The 21596-nt window shown below is 39.4% G+C and overlaps 2 protein-coding genes across 4 annotated transcripts; both read left to right on the top strand.

Moving 5' to 3' along the window:
- The first annotated feature begins 404 nt into the window (after positions 1-404).
- gprc5bb (G protein-coupled receptor, class C, group 5, member Bb) lies at positions 405-10251 on the top strand. 2 transcript variants are annotated; one of them, XM_085163233.1, is made up of 5 exons: positions 405-539; positions 642-1193; positions 1889-2999; positions 9598-9710; positions 9834-10251. In XM_085163233.1, the coding sequence occupies exons 3-5, from the start codon at positions 1889-1891 to the stop codon at positions 9876-9878; spliced, it is 1269 nt and encodes a 422-aa protein (XP_085019359.1). In that variant the 5' UTR covers positions 405-539; positions 642-1193; the 3' UTR covers positions 9879-10251. The 2 variants fall into 2 exon arrangements, with proteins under 2 accessions (XP_085019359.1, XP_085019358.1); XM_085163232.1 differs by having other exon boundaries at positions 405-1193.
- Positions 10252-13047: 2796 nt separating this feature from the next.
- On the top strand, positions 13048-21568 carry knop1 (lysine-rich nucleolar protein 1). 2 transcript variants are annotated; one of them, XM_085163231.1, is made up of 7 exons: positions 13048-14867; positions 15255-15329; positions 15878-15946; positions 16029-17432; positions 17525-17602; positions 19294-19362; positions 19961-21568. In XM_085163231.1, exons 4-7 carry the CDS (start codon positions 16071-16073, stop codon positions 20264-20266), a joined length of 1815 nt encoding a protein of 604 aa, XP_085019357.1. In that variant the 5' UTR covers positions 13048-14867; positions 15255-15329; positions 15878-15946; positions 16029-16070; the 3' UTR covers positions 20267-21568. The 2 variants fall into 2 exon arrangements, with proteins under 2 accessions (XP_085019357.1, XP_085019356.1); XM_085163230.1 differs by lacking the exon at positions 13048-14867 and having other exon boundaries at positions 14874-15329.
- The last annotated feature ends 28 nt before the right edge of the window (positions 21569-21596 follow it).

Consider the following 21596-nt stretch of genomic DNA (forward strand, 5'->3'; position numbering starts at 1 on the left):
ATGTAATCAACAAGGTCGTGACAGAAATCCTTGAATTAAGACTTCACAACTTTACAAATTGTGAAGTCTTTATGTCCTTTTTTATACAGTCTATGCTTTACTTATTTGTGTACCACAAACCAGCCTTGTTTTTTCCTGCCTGCCCACTATCACTGAGCTCATACATCTGTCAGAACCAGTTTCTCACACACTAATCCAAACTGGCTCAGTGACAATAGTAGCTGCTCATTATGACTTTCCCAATGCCGTGTCCCTTTCTAACATCACATGCAGGTTAAAGGATTAATCCTGTCTAAGCAGACTTGGCTGAATCATGTCCTCCAGAAGATTATGCAACACTCTACTAGAATAGATACATGGCCACAAGGCTCACCTGTGTAGACTGACCATGTGACACCCTTCATTTTAAATCATGTTGACACATGCAAACCATCGATAGACATCTTGCCACCTGAAAAAATAGCTTTGGTATAATTTATTGATGAAAGATGAATATATACCTCCCACAACTATAGGTGTGCAGAAGACTTTTACAAGTGGTAAGAGGAAGACGTGGGAGCTTGAATGTGCAAATTAGTGACTAATCCTGGGCTGACTGTGAGATGTTTGTGTACTGTACTTATTTCCTATCTTCTTCCTAGTTATACAGGTGCATCTGAAAATCATACTCAACATACTCCCAGTGTGTGGGTGAACAAAAGTAAGCTGGGATTGCATCTCTGTTGACACCTCCACACATTCAGCGCGAAGCAGGGAGAGAGAGCAGCGCAGACACGCAGACAGAATGGGTAGAAAGATGACAGAGGGAGCGAGAGAGTGAGGCAGAGAGTGAGAGAGACGAGTGAAAGAGACAAGATATATTTGACTGTGTGGGTGTGTGAAGTATCAAGGCATGCATCATAATTGTGGATTCTTCTTGGAGCAGCTGGACAAGTCAGTGCATCAGCAGGAGATTTACTGGTCTTTCAAATTGTGTTATTTTGTACTTTAAAACAGTGGAAGCTGTGAGCACAGACAGCGACATTTTGAAAGACAAAATGGAAACCGACTTGTTTCTGCTGCCTCAAGGATTTCATAAACACGGAATACAAAATTACTTCAACTAAGTGAAGTGCTGCCAAAAATGATTTGTGGAAAATTATGATACCTCTGCACCCTCAATAATAGGAAATCAAGTGAAGACTTTATCTGAGGTGAGTTTGAGATTCTTAGAAAAATCAAACTGTGTTGAAATTTCGATGATGTTTTGTTTTTTGTTTTTTTATGTGGTTTGTGCTTGTGTTCATTATGTGTATTAACTTATTCTTGTATTTCAGTTTCAGACCTTAAAAGGACATTTCTGCCTTTGCTTGTTTACAGTTTGAGGGTTAAAACTTTTTTTTTACAATGCTGAATTGATTGGGTTTAAACCTTTTAACCAATGTGATTCTCACTAATCAGTACAAACACTGAGTCTGTGTGTGTGTGTGTGTGCATACTCCTATGTTTCTCTGTGATTTGGGGTACTGAACTCGACTTCTCAAAAGCCCAGTGTGCAATGTAGCCAGCCCACGCTGTTTCCCGTTTCCATGGAAACTATTGCCCAGTGCTAAAAGCAGGTCTGTCGTGTGGATTGAATGCGTGAGTATGTGTCTGTGTGTGTTTGAAACATCTCACACAACAGGTATATTGGATGTTAACAGATATTGACTGCTGTTTCTACGGTGTTGTGAGGACGCAGTAGGAACTAATATGCAGAAATTTACCTTCACACTCACATCCCTGCCTCCCTCTTCTCTGGAGCTTTCACCCCAGTGTAACCTTCCTGTACTTGTATCTTTGTCTCTTTCTTTTAACCCTTTCTCTGTCTCTTCTCACCAGTACACTTTTTTCTGTCTCTGTCTCTAAGATGGCTCTCAGCCACATTATCATCTGCCTCCTGCCACTCATTTGCTATGGGTCATCCCACCCCTCTCCTCCGCCACCTCCTCCCCGGGGATGTAGTGTGGATGTGGATCCTCCATACAGGGTGCTCTGCGACCTGGAATCAGTCTGGGGTGTTGTTCTGGAGACTGTGGCCTGCAGCGGTGGCCTGACATCAGTGGTCCTCGCTGTGCTCCTGCTAGTCAAGATGCGCTCCATTTCTGATCCTGCCAAGCGCTCCAGCCTGGGGCCTCTACTCCTGCTTCTGGGCACACTTCTTGGGCTTTTTACCATCTCTCTGGCTTTCCTGGTGGGGAAGAACCAGGCGCTCTGTGTGGTTCGAAGGGCCTTCTGGGGACCCCTTTTTGCCCTCTGCTTTTCCAGCTTACTAGTGCAGGGTGTGAGGCTCAGGAGGCTGGTAGCTGGAAAGGCAAGCCCATCTGGCAGCTCCCTTGCAGCACTCGGTCTAGCCTTGGCCTTGGTTCAGGGGATAATCTCTGCCGAATGGGTGCTGCTGACTGTAGTTAGGGAGGGTCACCCAGCCTGTGAATATCCACCTTTAGACTTTGCCCTTACCTGCAGTTACACTTTGGGGCTTCTTCTCATAGCCATGGGTCTCTCTCTTGGGGTGGTGCTGTGTGGTGGAGAGCTGGCAGTAGATGGAGGAAGTGGCAATGACGAAGACAGAGAAGGAGATAGTGAAAAACGGAAATGGAAGTGTAACGCAATCTGGCTCGTCCTGTCCAGTCTCGCATCAGCATTACTATGGGTGGCCTGGCTGGGGTTTTACCTTTACGGCAGCCAGACGTTAAGGGGAAGGGGGAACAGAGAGAAGGGAGGGGGGAATAAGGATGCAAAAGTGTTTGATGAGCCTGCACTGGCTGTCGCCCTGGTTATTCAGGGATGGCTTCTGCTCCTGTTCCACGCTATCCCAGAGACTCACCTGTGTCTCCTGAAAACTTCACAATCCGACACGCAAGACTTCTTTGACACCAGTCACACGTCTCCTCCTTCACATTACGGAGATGAGCTCCCTGCACATTCGCACCGATCCTTCCAAGAGAACCAGGCCTTTTCAATGGAGGAACACAGTGCAAGTAAGCCTATGTGACGTGTGTGCATGTCTATACCTGAGTGACAGAGATAACTAATCTAACAAAAAAGGGAACTTATTAGGTCATAGTTTCAATATGTTAGGTTGTGAGCAAAACACGTTTAGCATTTGAGTGTTTTACAGTAAATTATGAGACCACTGTTGCTAGGCAACTGGCAACAAAAACGGGGACTGTGACAACCTTATGAAGAGAAATGAAAAAGGAGAAAACAACAAAAGTAATTCATGTGGTTTGTGTTTTTAAAATCTCAGACATGTTACATAAAATTGAAATAAATCGTTTTAATTGATTGAATACATTTAATGTTACAGTTCCAAATTAGTTTTATTAATAATTTATAAAAGAATATGAATTAAAATAAAATTATGTTAGATCAATCTGAATATCAATTAGATATAAAAATTGGTATCTTACAACCACATTTACATTTTCCCATTAAAACTCTTTGAGCCTCTTACGGGTTCATGAAAACACAAGGTTAACCAAAATATTTCAAGTCAAGCGGAGGCGGAAAATGGGAAATTTATGTATGAAAAATCTGATGGGTACATGGTTATGGTGCATGACACACTACTGCCAAGGTCTTTGCTGCTTGTCAATCCTCTGCCTTTAATCACCTTTTTTTTTTTTTTTACAGTAATAACTGAACTAATCCTACATTGAATTGCAGGCCAGTTTTCCATTCATCATACATGAAAAAAACTACATCACCATCCAACCATGAATGGCAAGTAGTCTTGTTTTCAGACAGGGAAGCTCAATTCTAGGTACTGTATGGGAAGAATCCAATTAAACCTCAGAAAATGTCTGATTTTTCAACAGGCTTTTACCGCAGTACAGTTATGAGTCATCTCACTTTGATTGCTCGCTATATTTATTTGAAGCGAGATGCACAGATGAAGAGCTAAGCCTCGATAAGCCAGGATAAACAAAGAGTGAAGGGAATAGAAAGGCACATGCAGTCTCCAGCATGATGATGATATTTGGTGGTCCTTTTAGACTTCTTAATAGGCAGTCAGATCTAGAAGAAAGAGAAATTTAAAAGAGAATTTAATTTGTGGTTGAAAGCAAAAGGTAAAGGTTTCTCTTAGTTATATAACTGATAATGTAGTCTAAGCTATGTTTTAAAAACCGTGAGTTTGTAAGGACAGCTGGTGAGTGTGTGTAATACCTAAAAATGATCCACTTCTCAGTTTATGAAAAAAACAAAAGAAACCCCACACAAACAAAAGAACCAAACAACAATAAAAATACTGCTTGTGTCTCATTCCCATTCGCTTCTCCATATTAAGTCATGTTATGTGGACGAGTGTGAACTGAGCTCAGTCGCAAAATGGAAAAAAGAAAAACACCACCAACAGCAAACACTCTTGGACACTAATGGTGTGACTTTCTAAGTGCCAATTTATTGCATAATTGCTAATGCATCATTTAAATGAAAGATCAAAATCAGCAAAATAAATAAATACTGCTAAGCATTTTTTGTGATTAAGACATAATATACTGAGCAATACTAACAAATCCTTTCAAGACAGTTTAAGTTACAGTGCACTGCTCTCATTTTTCTTTTGATGCAGTACTTGATAGTATGCGAGGGCTGGATGGTGACCTTCCATTGTACAGTTTTTTGTGAGGCACTGTGGGATACTTGTACCTTTTCACTGGGGCACATGGGCAATACAGTTCCTAAAGGAGAATTTTGCTAAAAAATCTCAGTCAACTGAGAAGTTTGAGTCTCATTCTATTGTTACATGTTTTATCGTTCACTATTAAGGTTAGTATATGTAGTGAATCATTCTGGAATTTCTGACACAGTCATAACATTTATTAAAAAATGATTCACAGTTTAGCAGGTCTTTACTCTCCATCCAGGTCTCCATAGACAAACTCTGTGCACCTACACATGTAACCAAATGACTTTAAATCTCTAGGTTACTATTTGTTTTGAGTTTCATTTATTTCCCCTAACATAAATGAAACAAATAAAAACAAAAGACAATTCAAACGTGTAAAAATTGAACATACTGTAGACTAAGAAAAACTTAGATTCTTTTTGAATTGTTGCACCTAAATAAACAGTAAATGCAACATAGCACAGATATTTAACACAAACAAGTTGTGTATTATCTTATTGTGCCATAAAAATTATAACACAGATCTTACATTGCTGGGAAATGGAAAATGTTTTGTCATCTTTTTGTTTCGGTGTCTGTAATGTGGAATGTATTCATGAAGAGAGAAGAACATGGGATTCCACTTACTCTCTACAAACCCAACCAAAATACAGATATGCACATTTTATGGCTTATAAATAACACATAAGGACTAAACTAATGAGGTCACATTCCTTGAGGAAAAGCTAAGTAGGAAATGATTCAGTTATAACCATACAGGTGTTTTTATATACTCCAATCAGAGCACTGCTCAGGTGAAGAGAAACTATAAAAATGAGTGCAGACAGTCTAAACAATGGAAATAAAGAAAGAATGCAATGTTTGCAAAACATGCTGAAACTGAGAATTTAAAAAAGTACATGCTCATTTTTGATTTGATATTAGCTACGCCTTTCAAAAACACTGGAAAGGGGCTTGCTTATCGAACCCTTCTTCATCAAGCACATGTCTTTTAAGTCAAGTGAAGTGGCTTTATTGTCATTTCAACCATGTGCAGTGGTACAGTACACAGATGTAATGAAAACTGTTCTGTCATGAGCTATGACAGGTGCTTTGCTATTTGTTTCCACTACATTCCCTTAGTTGCTTTCACAAAGGCAGCTGTTGACATGCTGTATTTTTTTTTAAAAAAGAACTGCTGGTGTTGAGTTGATTAGTGCGTCATTTCAGCTGCATTCCTGGTTGGCTGGTTATTTAATTGAAGTAGGTCACAGCTACCGTGAAATTGTGAGATAGTTATCCTTGATTTCTAACGCTGTCAGAATTTTGTCCCAGGCTATCTTTGGTTGCGAGACCATTACAACAGCCAACTTTAACATCTCTCACTGTGCAATGCAGGATCTCGTGTTTTGAATTTTTTTAGTAAGTCAGACATGTTAGCAGCCCAACCTCAGTCTCTTACCAACTTTCTGAAGTCACTACAAGTACAGTGTTGTGTCTTGATGCATGCTCAGTCATCCAAGTAAGTAAATCTCCAAAAGTTGATTCTGTTCATCTGGACGTAGCGTTTTGTGGGAGAAACGCTTTGTCACTCATCCAAGTGACTTCTTCAGTCTCAGCTGACTGCAGGTTTCCCCAATCTTATAACCAGTACATTTGCATAATGACTGAAACCAGCCCAGTGAAGGAACAATGGGCTGGGAGGTCAGTTCCTTAATCTTAATTATGCAAATTCTCATGACCACTGACCAAAGCCCACTTAACAATGGCCATGAGGACCATTCACAGAGAGTTGGGGAATGTCTGCAATCACAGCATTGTAAGATGGTGACAGATGTACCCTTAGGCCCCCTCCTCGAATCAGAGATGGTCTTTCCCTTTTCACGTAAATGGCCTCCTTGACTCCGCGCTCAAACCAGCGTTCCTCCCTGTCCAGGATGTGTACATCCTCATCATTGAAAGAGTGTCCACTGGCCTGTAGGTGTAAATAGACTGCGGAGTCCTGGCATAACAAGGTGGCTCTTCTGTGTTGTGCCATCCTCTTAGCCAGAGGTTGTTTGGATTCCCCAAAGTATAAATCCTGGCAATCCTCCTGGCACTTAACAGCTTACACTATGTTACTCTGTTTGTGTCCGGGGATCCTTGGGGTGGACCAATTTTTGGCACAGCGTTCAGATATGTGGATGACACCTGGGTGAAAATCAAATCTCAGGACGTACCACATTTCATGGATCACATTAACTCGGTGGACCAACACATCAAATTCAGGATATGAAAAGTGGCAGGTTAGCCTTCTTAGACTGTGAGATTTCCATCAGTAATGGGGGACATCTAAAAAGCTGACGTGTACCGTAAACCTACGCATACGGATCAGTGTTTAAGGTTTGACTCTCATCATCCACTGGAGCATAAATTGGGTGTCATCATGATGCTACAACACAGAGCGAACACCATCCCCACAGACACAGCGGCCAGGGAGGCAGGAGAACATCACATCAAGAAGGCCCTGAGTAAATGTGGTTATCCCAACTGGACATTTGTCAAAGCTGGGAAGGCGCCAAAAGAAAGCTCCAGCTGATCCAGGAGAGAAGGACAACCGCTGCCTAAACGAAAACCTGCAGTGATCCCATATGTGTCAGGAGTATCGGAGCAGTTGAGACGCATTTTTTCTAAACACTAGTGTACGCTGTTAAGTGCCAGGAGGATTGCCATGATTTATACATCAGGAAAACCGAAAAAACTCTGGCTAAGTGGATGGTACAACACAGAAGAGCCACCTCGTTAGGCCAGGACTCCGCCGTCTATTTCACCTACAGGCCAGTGGACACTCTTTCAATGATGAGGATGTACACATCCTGGACAGGGAGGAACGCTGGTTTGAGCGCGGAGTCAAGGAGGCCATTTACGTGAAAAGGGAAAGACCATCTCTGATTCGAGGAGGGGGCCTAAGGGTACATCTGTCACCATCTTACAATGCTGTGATTGCAGCCATTCCCCAACTCTCTGTGAATGGTCCTCATGGCCAGTCAGCTGAGACTGAAGAAGTCACTTGGATGAGTGACAAAGCGTTTCTCCCACAAAACGCTACGTCCAGAGGAACAGAATCAACTTTTGGAGATTTACTTACCTGGATGACTGAGCATGCATCAAGACACAACACTGTACTTGTAGTGACTTCAGAAAGTTGGTAAGAGACTGAGGTTGGGCTGCTAACATGTCTGACTTACTAAAAAAATTCAAAACATGAGATCCTGCATTGCATAGTGAGAGATGTTAAAGTTGGCTGTTGTAATGGTCTCGCAACCAAAGATAGCCTGGGACAAAATTCTGACAGCGTTAGAAATCAAGGATAACTATCTCACAATTTCACGGTAGCTGTGACCTACTTCAATTAAATAACCAGCCAACCAGGAATGCAGCTGAAATGACGCACTAATCAACCCAACACCAGCAGTTCTTTTTTTAAAAAAAATACAGCATGTCAACAGCTGCCTTTGTGAAAGCAACTAAGGGGATGTAGTGGAAACAAATAGCAAAGCACCTGTCATAGCTCATGACAGAACAGTTTTCATTAAGCACAGAGTCTACATGAACCAAACTTGATTTTCAGCCCAGGTATATTAAATCCATGTCACATAGTGCGGCGTGAAACGAACTTATACAAATCAGAACGCCAGCAAATTTAAAGTGTTCAGTTTTTGCAGGAGACTCAATATGAACGCTAACAAGAAGAAACCTTGGACATCACTAGACTGAGTATGAGCAGTCATCTGCCTCAATCTATCTATAAAAGGAGAGTGAAACAAAGGGCACTGAGCAACAGCAACAGTATGTACTGAGCAGGTTTGTAAGTGACTGCAAATCAGAAACATGCAGGCAACAGAGATGCCTGTAGAAAAGAACAGAGGCAGAAAGGACAAAGAGGGGGAAAAAAACAGAATCAGTAGGCATGAAGTAACTGAGAAACAAGTGTGGGAAATAAATGCATGACATGAAAAGAGAACAGAACAAAGAAGGGAACAAAACAAGTGTTCAATTAATTCAAATGAGTCAAAATGTAGAACTGAATTCATTTAAATTGCTTACTGCTATTAGCAGTAAGCAATTTTACTGCTATTAGCAGTACGCAATTTTGTTATGGAAAGGCACCCAGCTACATCTCACTGCATTACGAATAACTTAAACTATAGTGATGTGGGGGAACAAAGAAAATCTTCAATGGACTCTATGCAGTCCTGTGACAAACTAAGTACAGCCCATGATTCAATTACTGGTTGAACCACTTTTGGCAACAATAACTTACACACCTCTCACAAGGTCACACCAAAGCATTTCAACTGGGCGAAAGGCATTTTGGCCAAACATCTTCACTTTAATTTTGTCTGTCCGAACGATATTATTCTGACAGCCCTTCTAAACAAGCCATACTTCTTGTCTTTTTTAACTGTGCTGTCAAGAATTTAAATATTTAGCAAGAGTGTTGTAGAGTCTGAGATGCAGCTGTTTGTTATTTTTTCGTCTAAGCACTACATGGCCTTACCTTGGGGTGAATTTACTGGGATGTTTGCTGGGAAGATTGTGGCACCTGAATGCTTCAGATCAACAAACCACCAACCCATGTGGTTGGTGCCACACGAACCAGTGATCAACAAATCAAGTGCATTTGATTAGCAGCAACCGGATGGCACTTACCCTTTTAATTCTTATGGAAGCAGTAAGGGTGTACTTAGTGGCTGACACAATGCAGAGCCCTCTGACAAGTTTCTCTTTCACATGGCTGTAGTTTATTCATCCAAATAGAGATCACAGGAGAGTTGCACAACATCCCTTACAAACGTATATGATTAGTATGAAAGTTATACTTAAAGTCAGCTGCTTGGACTTTCAAGGTTATGTAATAATTATAATCAGATGACACATTGGTTATTCTTAGTACCAAATGCATCTTTTGTGTGTGTGCGTGCCAGCTCTCCGAAGCGGAACATACCACGGCAGCCATGGAAATGTGCGTCCTGGTATCGCCTTCAGAGGGCATGTCTACCAACCTACCGAGATGGCTCTAGTGATGAACGGTGGTACAGTAAGTATGCCATAAACACAAACTGCATTTTTGCCTTTAAATCACTCTGAAATAAAACGACTGTACAGTAGATTAGATACAGTAGAATGCTGCACTTTCTCACTACTTGTTCGTGTCTTATAGATGCCCACAGCCCCAGTTAACTACACTGGACGACGGTTATGGTAATATACGGGGCAAATGTTGAAGAGGACACACTTCAGTCACGTTTTTGAGGGAAGAAGTATTAAAGACGGTACATATCACAAAGAAGCGACTTCATAAGAGATAGCTATGTTTACTGTGTTTGTGTTTTTTGCCACACGTGCAGATTTGGCATTTTAAAAAGAAACTAGTGGTATTTTTGCCTACATTTTCCTGAAGGCTTTTTTGATGGATGTAAAGGAACAAGAGAGGGAAGAGAAAGCGACATCTCTCAGTAAAGTGATATTTTTCGATGATGCATTTTTCAATGAACACATGTAATCTGAATTATAATACATACACACAAGAACAAGAAGTCTATTAACACAACTAAATGTTATATTTAAAGTGTTTTTTTTTTTAAATTATATTATATTAAAAGAGACATATTGAATGACCTGTTGTTAAACCATGACAGAGTTGAGCTTAGAGGAAGATTTGAATGTGTTGAGCTAACTCTTTTGCCTGAGCAGCACCAAACCAGTGCTGCAACATTCTAACTGTTGTTTATCAACCATGCTTACTTCATAAAAATGCACTTTTGTATGTCATTTTATTATTATTATTTTTTTGTTTGCATTCAAGCTACAACTACAAATAAGCTGTTAGGATAGGTATGTAAAATACCTGCTTACACCCACAATGCTTGCACAGCCTCTGTTTTTCATCCTGGAAAGTCCCAAAGGATTCGCATAGTGATTTTTTCTCTATCTCTCGCCTTTCCAATATAAGTACTGTTGGGCAGTTTGCCACATTCACAGTGTTTACTCATAAAGGCTTTGTATTCAGCAGATCTCGTGCAGGGCTGTGGAGGACTATCAAATAGATTTTAAAAGGTGAATAAAAACTCTACAGCTTGTGGATTGTTTTTTTTTAAAACAAGGTTAATTTTTAGCCTATGATAAAAAGCCATTTAATACTGCAGCACTAATCCTGCAGTATTAGTAAATAGGGTTTACTGTTAGTGGCTGTGATTTTGCACTTTATCAGCACTGATTACATCTGGGAATTGTGATATTTGACATTACTGGACATGCATGTAAAAGCACAGTTTAAAGGTAATGTATTTTGTCAAAACGTAAGTGTTTTGTTTTCTAGAATTTTAATAACTGTATACTGAAGAAAATGACCAGTTGTTTTGTGTTTCTAATAAACTGGCATTGGAGAGATCATTGACAAAACAGTCTCACCCCTTTAAGCAAATAAGTCAGAAAATTTACATTTAAAAATAAAACAATTTCTGGACAATCAAGCAAATCCCGTTGCTGTGGAAGGCCAGGTATGCGTAAACCTAAACGTTTTGTCTTGCAGAGTTTATTGTGCATTATCAACATTTTTTTTAGATGTATGATAAAATCTTAAAAATGGCAGAAAAAGTGAACCCTTTGGAATTAAACATCTAATTTTTTTATTGGGTTTTTATCCATTAACTGGTGGTAAGAAATAAACAGCTGTCATTAGTCTTCGTTAAACATAGTGAAAATATATTGACAAAGGAAAAATAATGAACCTTGGATCTTATACCTCCCTAAACTGTCATATAACGATGCTCCTGGGTTCATTTTAGGATTATATTTCACTGAAATCATTCTGTAGTACGCTGGTTAATAAATTCATTCCAGAAAGCCATAAAATGTATATAAAAGACGGCTGTAACTTCCGAGTATGATAAGTAAAGCTAGTGCTAAAGTGCCTTAAACATGGGTTCTTTCTAACGGTCAGCAGGGGCCCTTGATGTTGCAAAAAGAAGTCAAAATGTATAAAAAGTCTGGGCTCCCTTGATTCCCACCTTTGTAAGAACTTCCCCTATGAGTTTAAGGTCTTAATCAGTTGTTTCACATTTTTTGACTACAACAAGACATTCATTTTGTCTATTATGATCCCACTTCAGTCAAAATGACAACAAAGTAGGCTTTATGGTATGTTGACAAGACCGAGATGGTGATTTTACTTCAGGTTAGGCTTATTGTTCTCATTATTACCTTCTTACCTAACCTCTACTAGACTTCAGCTTAATACCATCCATCCTTACATTATACTGAAGCTTAATGGTGGTGATCACTTGGTGGAGTCCCAGGCGCAACAGAAATAAAAGTGGCCCAAAATGATAACACTATGTGTGATATCAAATGTAAGTTTACATGTAGGGTTATTTTGATAATTCCAAAGGGTTTTCTTGCATTTTCTTCTCACTTTACGGTTAAACTTTAAATTCCATGAAACAAAATGAAAAGATTTGGCATAACTGTAAATTTCACTGGAAACCTTTGATATTTTGGGCCAGATTTGCTGACGTATTGCACAAGTAGAAATTGGGTTTTGGTGTGAAAAAAAAGTAACATCAGTATTAACAAAGACGTTGCAGTAACAAGATTGCATGTCAGAGGTGGGATTTCAGAGATTTTTGTGACCGATCCAGTCGTGATATTTTACACCGAAAAACAGCATATCACATTTTTTGCAATTGATATTATAATGAACTGAAAGTGGGTGTGTTTAAATAACTAACCACACCTGTAAGTGCTATTTGGGGATCGTTCTCACGCACTATTTTGTCCTGTTTAGTAAATCAAGCCCATTTAATTACAACGCTGAAAAGTTTGTGTTGAATTTAACCTATTAAGACTCAGTTAACTTTGAGACTGAATTCTGAATCCAATTCTGAACAAGTTAGTAAAATGAGGTTGAAAAGCAGGTCTCATAATGTTCTTCTCTAATCTTGAGACCATTTCTTCTTACTATAACACTAAACAACTAAACTGTGAGTGATTTTACTTTTGTGTAAAGCCGTGTGTTCTAATATAGTACAATGAAAATATGATCATTGTAGGTTTTTTTTTTAAATGTATTAAGCCTATATAACTGATTTTTAAACATGTACTGTAGTTGTTCCAAATGTGAAAAAGCACTGGTATTTCTTTTTTGAGATCCTCTTATAATGATAGCTCTGTCACTGTTTTATGGCAGCATAACATGAATGTCTGTAATGTGATTTGCACAAAGTGACTAATACATCAGTGCACCTATTCTGTTAAATATACCCTGGTGTTGTTGTTTTTATTGTTGGGATAACTATAAAGTCAGGTACTACTACATCTAGTTCAGATGTATCGTCGTCAAGTGTTCAGTGCACTGTAACTGAATCACAAATAAAGAAAGAAATGGTACAACTGTTTTAACACCAAACTGGTTTCCAAGCAACACTTCAAGCATATAAATGTATGTTTTCTGAAAAGATGATCCTTAAAATTGGTCCACATATTAGTCCACACATTCTCCTTAACAATCCTGATCTAGAGTGTATTTTAAAACTTAATATATATATGCAAATCTGCTTATGATACTTAAGCTATATCATTAGCTTTGAGTGTTATTTAGTAGGACTGAAACTACTGATATGAAGGCACACACACACCCCTTCTCTGTGTTATGTTAAATCACGAGCCAAGTCATATCACATAAATAGCCAAAAATCCCCACTGCATGTGGGAGTCTTCTAAAAATAAGTAAGCTTTCAGTAGTAAGAACGTCAGGGACCTGCAAAAGCATGGCCTGCTGGATGATGGAGATGGAGGAGGATTGCAGCTAGCTACTAGGAGCAGAGCTGGGTTCGGATGCGGCTTCTTAAACGTCCATTTCCAGAATGAAGGCTGGGTGAAAGAAAACTGTATGCTTGGTCAAAGTGACTGTCATGCACATGGAAGAGTATAAAGCTAATGACTGGATCTGCAATGGCTGGCTACAAGAGGTTGCAGGGGGAGGGTTACATGTTAATAAAGGCATCGGAGACCTGTTTAGACTAAAGGGGATGTCAGGGGGGTGAGCCTATGTTTAGAAAGGCTTGTAAGAATGCAGGACACAAAACATGAAAAATTAAGTGGCTTGATTTTATCATGCGTTAAAGACATGTAAATTACTAATTAACTTAAGGTGCCACATCATTTCAGACCATTTTAATCCCTGGTTGTAACAGAAGTCAGCAGGGTGAATTCACTGTTAAAATAACAGGGATTTCGCTGCCAAACTCCCAAAATTTCTCCTCAAACTATGTGTTTAAGTTGTGGATCCTGCTTTGAAAGATACCTGTTTTTTCAACACAAACCCAGCCTCAGGGATCACAAGCCTGAATAAATGGGAGGGTTACATTAGGAAGGACATCTGGTGTAAAATGCATCCTTCCCCTGTGGTAAGTAAGTGGCTTGGAATAATTGAGCTGTTATTTGTGTCACGAACAAAGTGCATTTGAAGCTCAATGATATTATCTGCTGTCACGAGTGTATTGTCAATACTGGAATGTCACCCAAAAAGGGGGAAGTACAACTTTGACAGGGGCACATTAGGCTCATCTCACTCCCCTTGCCATTTCATAAAAGATTCTGCCACCTGCACAAGAAATTCAGCACACACAACCTATCTGAAATCCCATTATGAAAAGTATGCATAATAACCTTAAACACACAGCATTGTTATTTATTTTGCAAGTTTCAAGTGAGATCATGCTTTAAAGTCAGCCTCAAATCACAAGACATGTTTCAAAGAGACGTCTGTTAGGCGTTGCTGACTGTTCATGGTCTGACTTGCATAGGTTCGTCACCTTTCCTCAATGACACTGACAATAATAACTTGAGGGTATTTAACATTATCATAAGCAAATCATATATCTAACTACATACATCTGTTTAAATAAAGACAAAGTAATTATGAGTTCTGAATTTGGTCCTACTTGGGTTACAATTGAAAATTGTGCATATTTTAGTTAATATTTTTTTAATCGTTTTAATGTTGATGGTTAACACAAACAAAAACAGTGAAAATTAAAAATTAAACAACTGTCAAACTGTTTGGCAGCTCACTTACGTGTACGCTGGCCTCCGTTGCTACGGACTCATTTCTCGTCTCTAGCAGGAAGAGGAAAATCTACTTCCGGGTCGCGAACGTAAAACGCTACCCACGTGAATTGTAAAAGTGTGCAAAGTAAGTAAATCGCTTTTGAAGTTTGTATTTTACAATATCCGATGCGCTTGTGCCAAAATAGTGTAATTGTCTGACGAATTAAACTGTTCAGTTCTGGATCGGATTTACTTTTTTTTTTACTGTAAGCTCCCGTTGGCTAATAAGCTAGCGTGACCAGTTACCTGTAGCGTTTTGTGCATAAACCTGGTCAGCTTATCTTGAATCAAATCGCTTAGTTTGGTTATATATTATATATATTAGTTTGCCTTTAACGTGCATATTCAAACATAATAACTGGTGTTTTAGTAAAGCTTTAACTCCATTTTTTTTCTAAATATTTGAGACCATGGACCGGTTAGCTTAGAGATGTGTCTGAATGGATGCTGATATTTCCCTTTTATGTTTCAGACGGATTCCGATGAGGACGTAGTTTTTGTTTCTGAAAGGTCCTGTCACAAGCCCATTGAAATCACAATTGATCAGGTACTGATTATCCAACCTAATCGGAATATCTTATTCTGACTTCTTAACGCTACAAGGCGACAAAGTAATCCAGACTTGAATATTGGTTGTAGGTCCGACTTCACATGTCAGGTTGTGAGACGATAAGCTGCCACATATCTAACAATTATAGCGTTAGAATTAGTAATCCAACGCAAAGTTTAGTTAACTGTTCGCTGTGTCCTGTATTCCATTTGAAATTTGGTCTCTCAGCTTGACTTATACCATTCCAACATTGCTAAATTTGTACTTTGAGCTTAAACTTTCTGTTTCAACACTTATAATGCCACATTTGTTGCAGACGAGGAGGAGAATATACTTATTTACTACTTAATCTACTATATTCTTATCAGATGTATAGTCAGGTAGCAGCAGAACAATAAAAACATTTGGATCAGAATTTTAAATCTGAAATGAAACTCTTAGATTGGAATAAGTGTCATGCTAACCAATACACAAAACAGTGTTGCAGTGGGGTTGTCCATTTTTATTATAAATATTTATGTCCAGTTCTGCTTGGTTCTCTTCAGGCAAAGCGACTGGCCCTCCAAAGAGAAATTGATCAGCAGTCCCAACCCAAAGAGCCAGCCAAACCTTTGGTTAGTGTTTACTGCTCTGCCATTCACTGTTCCACAAACGCAGAATAGAAACTTGAAGTAACAGTGAACTTTCTCTCACCAGTCAAGCAAGAGACCTGTAGCTGAGGAGAGGCACGCAGAAATCATGAAAATGAAGATGGAGGAAGAGAAGAGTGAGGAAAATAATATAAAGAAAGAGAAGAAACACAAAAAAGGAAAAGCTGATGATTTCAGCCTAAAAGAGGTGAGAAAAGAACTGAAGAAAGGCAAAATGGCTGATGCTGTGGTAATCGAAGACGGGTCATGGGACGGAAATGGTGAGAAGGAAGAAAATAAGAAAAAGAAGGAGAGGAAAACAGATTCTCTGGATGATGTCAATGACTCTGAGGTCACTGATGGACAAAATGTCACCAAGAAGAAGAAGAAGAGGCTGCTGGCAGATGGTGAGAGTCTAGGAGAAATTACACAGAATTTAGTAAAAGAGGAGGAAGTGGAAAAAAAAGAGAAGAAGACAAAAGGAAAAAATAAGTCTACACAAATTAAACAAGAAAACATGGTGAAAGAAGAACAGGAAGAGGAGCAAGTGGGAAAAGATAGTCTGCCCAAAAAAGTCAAGAAAGGGAAAAAACAGGTTTTAGATATGAGCACAGAGGAGACTGAGGTGAAAATCAAAGAAAAGAAGAAGAAAAATAAGGTGTTGGCTGATGGCGAGGCTTATGTAGAAACTGCAGATACTTTAGTAAAAGAGCAGGAAGTGGATAAGAAACAGAAGAAGAATGTAAAGAATAAGTCTACACAAATAAAACGAGAAAATATGGTAAAAGAAGAGGAGGAAGAAAAGCAAGTGGATCAAGACAGTCTGCCCAAGAAAGTGAAAGATAAGCAACATGCTTTAGAAATGAGCGCAGAGGCGACCGAAGGGCAAAGAAAAGAAAAGAAGAAAAAACAAAAATGCCCTTTAACTGTGGAAGGAGCAACAATAAAGAAAGCTAAAGCAGCTGAAAATGGCATAAAGTTAGAAAAAATCAAACACGAGGACGTAAAAATAAAAAAGAAGAAAAAGAAAGAAACCGAGACTAAAGAAGAAAATGGAGTAGAAACAACAGAGGTTAAAGGCAAAAACAAAAAGAGCAAAGCAGCATCAGACAAAGTTAGAAAAAGTGAAAAGCAAGAGAAATCAACAAACAGTGTTATTGTTGCTACTGATGATGAAGTAACGACAGAATTTAAGAAAAAGGTAAAAAAGGGTAAATGTAAAATAGCTACTGTGGAGTCTACCAATGCAGAGGAAGAAGAGCCAAAGAAGAAGAAAAGAAAAAAGGTCAAATGTGAAGAGGAAGAAGACAAACGGAAGGTTCAGGGGGATGAGCAGAGTGGCGAAGCTGGTGACAAGAAGAAAAGCAAAAAGAAAAAGAGCTCTGCTAAGGTGCAACGCACGAGCGACTCTGGAGTTAAACCTGTTGCTAAAAAGAAGAAAAACATCAAACAAGAACGGGAAGACCCAGAGGTGAGTGCGCTTCTCTCAGGTTGTTAGCAGTGTGCCTGGATGCTTTTTATTTGAATGGTATGAATAGTGTATGAGCTTTTTATGAACTGTAGTTTCAGGAGTCTCCCCAAGTTGACGTGGTTTTCCTGTCAGAGAGGAGTGGAAACACTGATGAGATCACCATCAATCAGGTCAACAGAGCTCTCGTTATCTCTCCATAGATTGATGTGTGAAACTTATTGCCATAATCAGGAATTGGCATGTTTCAAAATGCACGTAGTCCTTCAGAAATTCATGAAACACTGTTCTTCTACAGGCCACTTTTATATTAACAGTCCTTTTCGCATCAAACATTCCCTGAGGGACATTATTATGTACTATGGGCAAGATTCAATTCAATTCGATTTTATTTATATAGCGCCAAATCACAACAAAAGTCGCCTCAAGGCGCTTCATAGATACAGAGAAAAACCCAAAAATCATATGACCCCCTATGAGCAAGCACTTTGGCGACAGTGGGAAGGAAAAACTACCTTTTAACAGGAAGAAACCACTGGCAGAACCAGGTTTAGGGAGGGGCGGCCATCTGCTGCAACCGGTTGGGGTGAGAGAAGGAAGACAGGATAAAGACATGCTGTGGAAGAGAGACAGAGGTTAATAACAGATATGATTCAATACAGAGAGGTCTGTTAATACATAGTGAGTGAGAAAGGTGACTGGAAAGGAAAAACTCAATGCATCATGGGAATCCCCCGGCAGCCTACATCTATTGCAGCATAACTAAGGGAGGATTCAGGGTCACCTGGTCCAGCCCTAACTATATGCTTTAGCAAAAAGGAAAGTTTTAAGCCTAATCTTAAAAGTAGAGATAGATGTGACATATATCACGTAAGGTCAAAGGAAACACATTCATTCATGTTGTTAAACTGTAGTTTCTGTCTGACGTCACTGACCACTGTGTCAGTGGGTCATTACTTTCGCGTCTGCAGCTGCACCCCTGTCCTGGCCTCGCTGCACAGGCTGCCTGTGTCTTTTAGAGTTCATTTTAAAATTCTCACGTTTGTTTTTAAATCCTTTCACAATCTTGCCCCACCTTCCCTCTCTGCGCTTCCTGATCCCTGCACATCCTGTCAGTGTCTCAGGTCAGCTGACCAAGATCTAGTAGGAAGCGCAGAGGCGACTGGGCTTTTTCTATCGTGCCCAGTCGCCTCTGCAGGTGGAGAGGCCCCTTCACTGTCTACTTTTAAAACTCGATTTAAAACACTTTTTCTTTTTTTTTCTTTTCTTTTTTTAGCTTTTGTTGTAATTATTTGAGCTTTTTTTTTTAATGTGTTTTTATTTAAATCTTATGTATTTTTATTATTTAGTTCCAATGTACAGCATTTTGTGTCAGCTGTGGTTGTTTTAAAGTGCTTTATAAATAAAGATGGATAAATAGATTCATACTGCAGTAATAAAGTCATAGATAATTAAATGACAGAAATGTTACTATTTTTAATGGGGGGTTTTCACTGTCTACTATAGGTGTCTGTTTTTAAGCGTGTCCACAGTAAAAATAAATTAGAAAAATAGGAAATTTTCTGGGAATCAACAAAAAAAATTCCACTTTATAATTACAGGAGCAGCATTTTTTTTATCATCTTGAAAAGCAGAGACAAAATGTTTAAATTACTCTTCTTCCTCATATATTGAGATATCTCAGAGATCAAATGTGCAGTTAAATATCTTTACACTGTCAGAAAGGGTATTTTAACTTAAGCTCAAAGTGGGTTGTATGTGGCCCACGATGTAAAATGAGTTTACCAGAGCTAAGCAAATCAGAATGCTTTTTGTGTTTTATGCAGTGCAGTTTAATTTTGTTTTGTTTGTTTTTGTCTTAAAGGAAAGAAGACAGGCTTTACAAATGGAGATCGACAAGGCCTCTCAACCTGACAAAACAGTCAAACCTACGGTCGGTATTAGTGTTGTTTGTTTTGTTTTTACAAAGAATACCACTCTCCCCGTGCCTTAAATGAAGAAGCACTTGTTTGTCACGGCATGTAGCTGTGGTAAATGGACTGGTTCTTATATAGCGCTTTTCTACTCATCTGAGCACTCAAAGCGCTTTACACAACTTGTGCATGCACCCATTCGCACAAGCACATTTTTCTAAGTGCTTTATAGCTAACATTCACACACACTCATACTCCGATGGATGCATCGGAGAGCAATTTGGGGTTAGTATCTTGCCCAAGGATATTTGGCATGCAGACTAGGGGAAGCCAGGAATCGAACCACCAACCTTCCGACCAGTAGATGACCTGCTCTACCACCTGAGCTACAGCCACCCCTTTGGCATGTTCCTAGCAGCGTTTTCCTTCATTTCTGCGTTTACGTGTGGACGGGATTATTTTTTAAAACGAAAACGGAAAATCTCCGTTTTCAAAAATACCCGTGGACGTAGCCTAAGACAGAATTATAGTCTTCAAGCAGAAGAAGGTTCTTAAATGTGGAAACTTTACTCCTGAATACATTTCTAATGTTTATGAAATTTTGTTTCTGTTCTGCAGGGTTTGGGTCAGTGGAGCACGGCGCAGTTCAACAGCTCTGAACAACAGCAGAAGTTCCTCCGGTTGATGGGGGGCTTTAAAAAGGGTTTCCAGCCGGCGGCGACGAGCACTGGTGGAGCAAATATGGCACTAGGGAAGGACGCACAGCAGCAGTTGCAGCAAGGCCTTCTGGGGGAGTTTGAACGAGCCCACTCGCGCAGAATGGACTTTAATAACAGGGGGTCGGGACTTGGGTTTACTGCACCGTCCAATAAGAAATTTTCAATTGATATCAATACATGTCGATCAGTTCGCTTTGATGATTGACGAGTGAAGATTTGGTTTTACAAAGCTTTTGTACATAGTGTTTTAATTGGCACACTTTTTCGTTTAATCAGCTTTACTGTAGAATTGATCCTGCAGAAAGTAAAATGTACACTGGTGAAAAGAAAAACACATCGTTAGTTGTATATACTGTATATTAAACAGCTCTCCAACAGCTGGAAAACAAGCAGCCGGTTTAATGTGTGAGCAGCTCATTATTTTATAACAGTTTGTGGGATTTTATATAGATTAAGGATTACTGTTTACTTTGTAAAATAGTGAAACATATAAGTTTGGGGAAAGATCACAATGACACATCTACACTTACTGATTACTTTGTTAGATACACTTGACTGTTAATGCAACTATATCTAATCAGCAGATCACATGGAAACGACTCAACGCATTTATGCATGCAAACATGGTCACGGCACCTGCTGAAGTTCAAACAGCGCATCAGAATGAGGAAGGAGTGATGTTGAGTGACGTGATCATTTATGGGAATGATGTGGAATTTCCCTGCATAACATTTCCTGCATCTCTTCAGATTTACAGAGAATGGTGCAGAAAAACAGAAGTATTCAGTGAGTGGCAGATCTAGGTGAAAATGTTTTGTTGGTTCTTGCTGCAGGCAGCAGTAACTCAAATAAGCAATTGTTACAACTGAGGTATATATAAGTGCATTTAAATCCACAAGATGTTGAACCCTACCCAGACAGTCAGTCACTACCCGGTCAGAATCTGGAGTAAACCACATGGAAGCAGAGATCTATCATCTCTTGTATCAGTGGCTCAGGTTGAATGTGATGGTGTAACAGTGTGGGGAAATAATTTCTTGGAACATTTTCGGCCTCTTAGTACCAACTGAGTATTGTTGACCATGTCCAACCCTTTATGATCAGAGTGTACAAAGATAACAGCAGGCTAGCACACCATGTCACAAAATTAAAACAATCTCAGCTGGATTCTTGAACATCTCCAGAACTCAATCCAAAAGAGCACCTTCAGGATGACACTGAATACAGGATTCACCATCATGGATGTGCAGCAGAGAAATCTGAAGAAACTTCGTGATGATGTCATGTTAACATTAACCAAACTCTGAGGAACGGTTTGAACACCTTGTAGATTCTATGTGAAAAGGAATTAAAGCACTTAAGCCAAAAGGGTTGATGAACCCAGTGCCAGCATGGTGTACCCGAGAAAGAGTTCGGTTAGAATATATTGAGTTAAATGTGTTAACGGTCTGTTTACAAAAGGATGGGCCACAAAATTGTAAAAGACAGAATATAATAATTGTCAAATGACTTTAATTTGCAAAGCAATGTGGAAG

The sequence above is a fragment of the Neolamprologus multifasciatus genome, chromosome 6, assembly GCF_963576455.1.
Source record: "Neolamprologus multifasciatus chromosome 6, fNeoMul1.2, whole genome shotgun sequence".
In the NCBI taxonomy this organism is placed as follows: domain Eukaryota; kingdom Metazoa; phylum Chordata; class Actinopteri; order Cichliformes; family Cichlidae; genus Neolamprologus; species Neolamprologus multifasciatus.

Excerpts from the sequence above, each read along its gene's own strand:
- gprc5bb (XM_085163232.1), top strand. The coding sequence starts at position 1,889 with ATGGCTCTCAGCCACATTATCATCTGCCTCCTGCCACTCATTTGCTAT. Across the intron at positions 3,000-9,597 it reads AATGGAGGAACACAGTGCAA|CTCTCCGAAGCGGAACATAC; the intron begins GTAAGCCTATGT and ends TGTGCGTGCCAG. Across the intron at positions 9,711-9,833 it reads TAGTGATGAACGGTGGTACA|ATGCCCACAGCCCCAGTTAA; the intron begins GTAAGTATGCCA and ends CGTGTCTTATAG.
- knop1 (XM_085163230.1), top strand. The coding sequence starts at position 15,246 with ATGTTTCAGACGGATTCCGATGAGGACGTAGTTTTTGTTTCTGAAAGG. Across the intron at positions 15,330-15,877 it reads TTGAAATCACAATTGATCAG|GCAAAGCGACTGGCCCTCCA; the intron begins GTACTGATTATC and ends GGTTCTCTTCAG. Across the intron at positions 15,947-16,028 it reads AAGAGCCAGCCAAACCTTTG|TCAAGCAAGAGACCTGTAGC; the intron begins GTTAGTGTTTAC and ends TTCTCTCACCAG.